Here is a 9,112-nt window from a genome sequence, read left to right as displayed (position 1 = left end):
GGGCGACTGAGCAGCCCTCTCTAGGACAGCACTACTCACCCTAATCAAGGGAATGGACTAGAAAAGGTGTCCCAAACATTGCCTGCCCTACAAACACCCAGTCAGCACACCGCAACTGGTGGGTTATCCCTTTAAGCGGTCGAAACCAAAAGAAACATGTAGCAGTCCAGCCTATAGGCATTTTGGAGAGACAAGGAATGTGGGTGAGCTCATGGCCATCCTGTGCATGGCAATAAATTTTATTGCCAGCGTGGCTGAAGTTTAGGCGCGAAACCTGGCTTTCCTTTGTCTCACTCTCCCGGGGATAATAACCCCACCTTCACCTTGTCATAAGTTGCATTATCCAATGGGAATACCCCAGGTAACTCATCCATATGTATTGAGGTATCATATAACTGTTCAATATGTATTGAGCTGTCAAGACTATAAATAAACGAGCCCCAGCAAGCTCCCCCCACTTGAAGATCTTCTCCCCTGCCTGTCTCTCTCTCTCTCTCTTCTCTATCTTTCTCACTAAGGCCTGGCCTTTAGGCCAGGCCTGCCTTACTTCCTCTCTTTCTCCTAATGCTACCTAGCATCATCTACCTCCTGTAGTTTCTGATCTCCTTTCCATCTGAGCTAGCATTATCCTCTGACCAGTATGGTGTTAAGTTGAGATCATTGGGTGGTTTTAGCCTGAATAGTCACACTCAGTGGTCGGAGCTTAGCTGTGGCTCATACAAATAATATTTGTCTACTGACTCGGTTATTCACATCTCTAAAGTCGGCTCGTTCACGCCCTTCGCGGGATCAATACTTCTACTCTATCTCTATCCTCTCTTTCACCCCTTGCAGCCTCTCGCAGGCCGGGAGGCTACATACTGGCCCCAACGTGGCTAGAACTCATACCTGCCACTTTCTTGTGGCATTCTACCTTTATTTCTCACAGCAGTAGGGAGGGCGCGCCCCGAGACGCGAAGGATTTCTCAGGCTAGGCGGAACGAAGCCAGAGAACAAGCCCTTCGAGTCTGGCCAACGGAAGGTGAGTTGTTCTCAGAGATGGGTTTGACTATTTCCTCCCATGCAGGTTATATACGACTCCTCATGTCGTTAATTGAACAGGGAGGTAGGAAGGTCTCTAAAGCGCAGATCAAAGCCTTGCTACAAGTAATTCAAAAGGCTTTCCCAGCCTTCCCATCTATGGGGACGCTAGAAGTTGCTCAATGGGACCTTATAGGACAATCCTTAAAGGACTATCAAAAAGAAGGTAACAGAGTCAGGAAAACGGTATTTAATACCTGGTCAATTATCAGAACCATTCTAGAGGATTTAGCTACTCGTACCTATACTGCAGGGGAGAAGGAATCTCCACAGACTCAGGAATTTAAAAAGCAGGATCTCAAACGCACTGCTCCTGAGGAGACTGATGGGGGAAGGGAAGGAGAGTGTTCAGGATGGTCTGGGGATCCTCCAGAGGCCCCAGGCTATAATTCAAAGGAGAGTAAAACAAAAGAGTCATTTACAACTCCAAGGCTGTATCCTTCTCTAAACACTCTGACCCCTCCCCCTCCCACCCCTCCCCCAGACTACGGGTTGGCTTCACGAGCCTCTCTCGTGGCCACCCCACCCCCACCTTGCTCGCCTGAAGTTTCTAAGCCTGATTCACTCAGGAATGAGCCGATCTCGCCTACTCAAAAAGGCAAGGAGGATATTTCTGCTTTCCCAGTCAGGTATATAGAGGACCGTGAGGATGCCAACAGACACATTGCTCAGCACAAGCCCATAGACTGTAAGGTCTTGAAAATGCTCAGAAGCAGCGTATTGAAAAACGGGGCAATCGCTCCATTCACATTAGCGCTCCTCAGTAATCTGACTCAACAGACACTCACACCGGCTGACTGGTACCTGGCAGCCGAGTCCGCCCTCAGTGGAGGTGACTATCTGACCTGGAAGCTGAAATTCCATGATCTATGTTCCCTGCAGGCCTCCGAGAACAGGCAGGCAGGAATCAACGTGCCCTTTGAACAATTGGTAGGGCAAGGAGAATTCGAACCAATTGCTAGGCAAATAGCAGCCACAGAGCAGGTTTTTAACCAGATAGCCAGCGCGGCCACTAAGGCATGGAGAGCCCTACCCGGGAAGGATTCAGAGAGCCTGTACACAGAGATCATCCAAAAGCAGAACGAATCTTTCGCTGACTTTGTGGATAGGCTCAGTACAGAAGTCCGCAGACATATCCCTCACGAAGATGCAGCCAAGGTTCTCATTCGGGACCTTGCTTTTTTAAATGCTAATGAACAGGCCAGGAGAGCTTTAGCTCCCATTAAAGCTACAGGGACCCTGACAGATTTTTTAAGAGCTTGCCAAGACATAGGCATGGGTGAGACACGAACTATTTTAACAGTACAAGAGCAGCCAAGAATGCTTAGAGGGCTATGCCATGCGTGCGGCAGGAGAGGTCACTATCGTAGAGCATGTCCAAATAAAAGATCAGGAAAGACTCCAGATATCTGCCCCAAATGCGGAAAGGGCAGGCATTGGGCTTCTGAGTGCAGAGCTGGCAATAAGCGAAGTCTTCCCAACACAGGGTCTAACACCCAGTTAAACTAGACTTCAGGCCAGCCTTGAGCCCAGGAGTAAATCAGGGCAGAACCATGAGGTGTTCTTTTCGATTCCCTATAATTGCAGCCGAAAGCATAGTACTAAAAGAGAAGTCAGAACCGACTTGGATTCCAGCTAGCTTTCGTTTTCCAGTACCTCAAGGTGCTAAAGGGTTGATACTAGGCGACCCTGACCTCATTGCAAAAGGTTTAGAAATCTTTCCTACATTGTTTCAGGATGAGGAGACAAATGGGCTCCACATCCTGGCTGCCGCAAAGCCAGCATTTTGCATTTCAAAGGACACTAATCTAGCTTACCTGACCATATTCCCTGAAGCTGATTTCTCTCTAAAGAGCAAGCTTCAAAAAAGCAGCCTTGACTCCACAGCCCATGGATTGTTTTGGTCTCAAAAAGTGACTCAGGATAGGATGGTAATGTCTTTATTTGTAGAAGACAGGGTTATCTCTGGCATCCTGGATTCTGGAGCAGACATCTCGGTGATCTCTGCTACGGATTGGCCAGAATCATGGGAAGTCATTGAACCTCACCAAAAGTTAATAGGCATAGGCACTCCTGAGCACATTCTCCAATCAGCGAATACTTTATCGTGGTCTGATAGTGAAGGACATAGAGGTATATTTAAACCTTATGTACTAGATATTGCCCAATCTCTTTGGGGCAGAGAGGTGATGTCCGCAATGAACATAACATTGACCACATCGGACAAACTGCACACAGAATTTGTGGGTGCGGCAAGCATCGCCCCGCTATTCGCTGACCCTATCACGTGGTTAAATTCCAAACCCATTTGGATTAACCAATGGCCTATATCTAAGGAGAAATTAGTACATTTAGAGGCCATAATACAAGAACAATTGAGCTTAGGTCACATACGAGAATCAAACAGTCCCTGGAACACCCCGATTTTTCTAGTGCCAAAGAAGGCAGGGAAGTGGAGGCTAGTCCATGATCTTAGGAAGATCAATGAACAGCTAGTGGACATGGGGACAAGGCAACCGGGATTACCTTCCCCGGGTCCGATTCCCATAAACTGGAAGCTGATAGTTATAGATTTGAAGGATTGTTTTTTCAATATCCGCCTGTCCCCACAAGATTGTCACAGATTTGCATTCTCTGTACCCTCAATAAATTATGGTACTCCTTTCAAAAGATTCGAATGGCTGTGCCTTCCACAAGGGCTTCGTGTAAGCAGCTGTTTATGTCAGAAATATGTAGCTAATGCACTAGAAAAGGTTAGATACCAACACGCCAAATATCACATACTTCAATATGTAGATGACATTCTGTTAGCGGCGCCATCTAGTGGCGAAGTGGAGATATTGCTCGCAGACGCCACCCAAGCTTTAACGGAGGCGAATCTGGTGATCTCTAAGGAAAAGATTCAAACCACGCCCCCTTACAAGTACCTAGGGACACTAGTGTATGATCAAGAGATCCGACCACAGAAAATTGAGATTCGTAGAGATTCCCTGAATACATTGAACGACTTCCAGAAGTTGCTAGGTGATATTAATTGGCTCAGACCTTTTCTAAAAATCTCTACAGGACAGTTGGAAAACCTGTATGCCACTTTAAAGGGAGATGCTGCGTTATCATCCCCTAGAACACTTTCTCCCAAAGCAGAGGAGGAGTTAAAGGTAGTGGAAGAAGCGGTGTCAAAAGCCAGATTGTATAGAATTGATCCATCATTACCCTTAATAGCGTCTGTTCTACAGACAAGGTATACTCCCACAGGTGCTTTACATCAGGACCAACACATCATAGAATGGATTCATTTAGCCAATCAACAAACTAAATCCCTCACTAGCTATCTAGAACTTATCATTTTACTGATAACTCAGATCAGAAAAAGGGCAAGACAGTTAACTGGCATAGATCCTAGTACAATTCATGTGCCTATAACAAGAGAGCAAGTTCAGAATTTATTTGCACAGTCTTTGCCATGGCAAATTGCTTTTGCAGATTATACAGGACAGATAGATAATCACATTCCTGCTAATAAGATACTGCAGTTTGTAAAATTGACTCCTATTATTTTTCCAAGAATGACATCCATGCATCCCCTTGTAGATGCTGTGAACGTTTTTACAGATGCATCAAAACATGGGAGAGCAGGAGCTGTAGTCCAGGATAGCACAATGTTATTAGACACTACTTATGGCTCTCCACAAAAAGCTGAATTAGCTGCAGTTCGCAGTGTACTAAGGGATGTAGTACAAGCTTGTAATATAATCTGTGATTCATTATATGTGGTTAATTTGGTTAATTCGCTGGAAACAGCAAAGATTAAACCTGTACCTGATGAGGAGTTATATCTCTTGTTCCGTGCCACCCAGATGGTGATATGGCAGAGGCAGAACAAATTTTTTATAACACATATTCGTTCACATACTAACCTCCCTGGTCCTCTCTCGGAGGGAAATGCTAAGGTGGATACCTTAGTGGCATCTGCTTTTCAAGATGCAGTTAGATCACATTCTTTATTGCACCAAAATGCGAAATCTCTCAAATGCCAATTTGACATTACTAAAAGACAGGCACAGGAGATAATCCAGCAATGCAGCTCGTGTGCCCAGTTCTCCTCTACACCTTTTCCCCCAGGAGCTAATCCCCGAGGACTCAAAGCTAACCAGCTTTGGCAGATGGATGTGACTCAATATGCTCCTTTTGGAAGGTGGAAGTATGTGCATGTGACAATTGACACATACTCAAGGGTCATATGGGCCACGGCACAAACGGGAGAAAAAGTTTCTCATGTCATTGCACACTTGCTGGAAGCATTTGCGCATTTGGGCATTCCAAATCAGATAATAACTGACAATGGTACTGCATACACCAGCAAAAGGTTTGCAGAATTTTGCAAACTGTGGAATATAAACCACAAAACTGGAATTCCAGGTAACTCCACTGGTCAAGCAATAGTGGAGAGAGCTAACAGGACTCTCAAGAACCAGATACAAAAACAAAAAGGAGAGTACCTGACAATTTATGAAGGTGATATCTCTAAACCCAAACCTATTATTCCTAACAAATTGTTAAGGATGGTACTTTTAACTCTCAATCATTTCTCCATCCCAGAAGGGCTGAAGGCTACACCTATGCAGACGCATTTTGAGCGTCATGATACAATGGACACGGTGCAGCAGCCCTGGGTTTTTTGGAGATTGCCAGGAGACAAAGATTACAGAGGTCCGAACAGACTAATAACGATGGGTCGAGGATATGCTTGTGTTTCCACAGATGATGGAGAGATCTGGACTCCCAGTAAGCATCTCAAACCATGGAAGGGACCGCTTCCAGATGCAAGGGGAGCAGAGGAACAGGCTCACCAGTCTAGCACCGCACCGGCTGCCCGAGACCAGGACGAGAAGCAGACGAGCATCGCTGCTGTCTCCAGTCAGCTACCTGATGGTCAAGAGCAGGGCACCGGGATCGAAGGCAACACTGGTGAATGCACACACTCTGAACACTGACATTACATTTACTCTGATGACATTCACTATTTTGACTTTGCTGAACATCTGTCATGCTGAAGTCTACTGGTCCATCGTGCCCAAACCTCCTATTTTGAGAATGTTAACTTGGAGGGACAAGCCCCCTCTGGTATATGTTAACAACACGGACTGGCTACCACACCCTATTCTAGCCAAACGTGTTCCTCTAGAATCTGAAGGAGCTCTGTACAATTATTCAGGATCTACTGTGTATCCTCCATTTTGTATGTCTTTTAGAAATTCGTTTATTGGTAATTCTTTCTGTGTACCACGCAGACATCAAGCGTGGATTGTCAAAAACGCCACTGACAACGGTTATGTAGGGGTTGGCATGGGTGTGATAGGAATGGGAGATGAGTTAGCACGTAAGACGTTCCAACCTAAACACCCGGCTAACAAGTACCTATGTCCAAATCAGATAGGTACGGTACAAAAGGAGTTGCCATGGACAGATTGTTCTGTCCGAGTTCCCAGAAAGGTTAAGATGCCGGCAACCACAGACTTTAACATCTACAATTGGGCACCCAGGTTACGTTGTGGTCGCTCTGAACAACTGACGCGATTAGGCAAATACACTGACTATGAGAAATGGCACATGCCATGTCAGAATTTTCAGAAAATTGAGGACTTACTAGAAGTGGACATGGCTGGTTCTAGACTTGCTATTGAAGCAGGTCCTATACAGAACACGCAGTGGAAGATAGTGGCTGCCACGCAGCCAATATACAAGTTTAAGGTCAAGGTGAAGAACTCAGGACTTGATCTTGAATATGACAGTCACGTTAATGTCACTGCATGTGTTTTTGCTCCTTATGTAATGCTAGTAGGTAACAGCCTTCGAATTTTTAAAAATGACCAAGGTCTATATGAGATCAACTGCACAAAATGCCGCCTACATCAATGCCTTAGTCCTAAACACCAAGATTCATATGTTGCTATCATGTATCATCCACCTTTAATGTGGGTACCTGTCGACTTGACAGAGACGTGGGCATCTGCGCCTACTGTGCACATCATTCAAAAGGCATTTAACATGGTTATACATAGGTCCAAGAGAATGGTCTTGGAGATTATAGGAGCCGTAGTCTCAGTAATTGCCATGATCACATCACTAACCACGGCAACATTGGCATTAACTTCCTCTATCCAGAACCATGAGTTCATACAGGAAGTGGTGTCTAACTCTTCCAAATTATGGCACACTCAGCAGAGTATTGACTTAGCTTACAGAGATGAGCTGGACAGTTTAAAAGATGCTGTGTTTTGGTTAGGTAAAGAGGTTGAAGCTTTACACACAAGGATTACTTATCCATGTCATTACAATCAAACGGGTTATTGTATTACTCCGTTGCCATATGATAATGTGTCATATGAATGGCAACTGGTCGTTCAGCACATCAAGGGTGCTTGGGGAAGCCATAACAGCACCTTGGACATTATTAAATTGCAACAGCAGATCAACAAATTAGACCAAATTGTATATGAGAATGAAGCTGCAAACATAGCTGCAAATTGGGAAGCAACTTTATCTTCCCTAGATCCCCAAAATTGGTTTGGTAGAGCTAACTTAACCAGCATTGGTACTATCATTTTATTCATATTATTGGCTATGGGTTTGATTATACTTTGCAGCAGAAGCTGTAAAAACAGAGCCTACATTCAAGGCATACTGCCAGAATTGGCACGGTCTTATCACACTAGGCAATTGGTGCCTGAAAATGTTGAATTGAACACGACCGTTCCATGAAAGACCAGAGTATCATGATATTTTACATTCCAATCTTTGCTATATACTGAGAAGATGAAGGCATGTTTGCTATGTCACATGTCTGTCCCTCCTGAATTGTTCAGAGAGGATGTTTTTTTTTTTTCTTTAAAGGGATCTCTCCCACCACACAATCAAAAAGAAAAGGGAGAGGAATCTTATACAGATCAGTATTTCTAAGAAATCTTACAGAGATCAGTATTTTGCTATAAGATCAGTATTTATATTTTAGAGGACACTTTTTAAAGTCACTTTTGATTGATCAACCTTGAATTTTTCTTGTACACTATTAAGGCCAGAACTTTGAGTATAAGGAAGGTACTGTTAATGCTCTGATCCAAATTATGAAGGTGCCAAGATTTCTAGAATTACAGTCACCTTACGGTCAGTAAACATGAGAACATGACAGAAATTGTTAATTTTCAGTTGACCATTCTGGAGAGTGATGTCTGATTGCATGCAACGGGAATCATAATGAATCTTTCATTATGGACCAGACAGCCTAGCCACGGTGATGCATTTTCCATGTGAAATGGATGCTTGAGGTTGGGGAATGCAGAGACATGGTGCACTGACGCCCTCAGTCACTGGATGTCCTGGCATCGTCCTACCAACCAGTTTCTTAGGTGGCAGGCATCTGGCAGTGAGAGCGAATAGATCCCAAAGATGCAGAATCAGTTCAAGAGAAGGAAAGCATTTATCCTTCGGGTCCAGAGGAGGTCAGTTTTGCTAATCATGATGAGATCTGACAGCTTCTCATGGTTCTGACTGGTGAAGAGTGACGTGGTTAACTGAAGCACCTATCTTGTCAGACAGAGAACTTCTACCTCATGAAACCAGGATCAGTGTTATGGAAATTATTTTTTCTTTTTGACATTTTTATATCTTATATCATTATTTTGTTAAGCACTTAGATAGAAAGAAAGTTCACACTTGATTTTTATATTTGAGTTTTATAATCTGGTTTGATTTTCTCACTTTGAATTATTATGATTGTGCACCAGTGTGTTTATATTTAGCGTGTGTTGAGTTACATTTTGATATTACTCTATTCATTTGTGTGTCAAACAAAAAGGGGGAGATGTAGCAGTCCAGCCTATAGGCATTTTGGAGAGACAAGGAATGTGAGTGAGCTCATGGCCATCCTGTGCATGGCAATAAATTTTATTGCCAGCGTGGCTGAAGTTTAGGCGCGAAACCTGGCTTTCCTTTGTCTCACTCTCCTGGGGATAATAACCCCACCTTCACCTTG

General features: G+C 44.1%; 1 protein-coding gene across 1 annotated transcript; it reads left to right on the top strand.

Moving 5' to 3' along the window:
• The first annotated feature begins 205 nt into the window (after positions 1-205).
• LOC130458427 (endogenous retrovirus group K member 18 Env polyprotein-like) lies at positions 206-8,360 on the top strand. The gene is made up of 2 exons (XM_056824127.1): positions 206-1,021; positions 5,842-8,360. The coding sequence occupies exon 2, from the start codon at positions 5,842-5,844 to the stop codon at positions 7,840-7,842; it is 2,001 nt and encodes a 666-aa protein (XP_056680105.1). The 5' UTR covers positions 206-1,021; the 3' UTR covers positions 7,843-8,360.
• Positions 8,361-9,112: the final 752 nt, after the last annotated feature.

The sequence above is a fragment of the Monodelphis domestica genome, chromosome 3 (assembly GCF_027887165.1).
Source record: "Monodelphis domestica isolate mMonDom1 chromosome 3, mMonDom1.pri, whole genome shotgun sequence".
NCBI lineage: Eukaryota > Metazoa > Chordata > Mammalia > Didelphimorphia > Didelphidae > Monodelphis > Monodelphis domestica.
The sequence above is the reverse complement of the archived record's forward strand: the minus strand, read 5'-3'. Positions and strand labels throughout refer to the sequence as shown.

Excerpts from the sequence above, each read along its gene's own strand:
- LOC130458427 (XM_056824127.1), top strand. The coding sequence starts at position 5,842 with ATGATGGAGAGATCTGGACTCCCAGTAAGCATCTCAAACCATGGAAGG.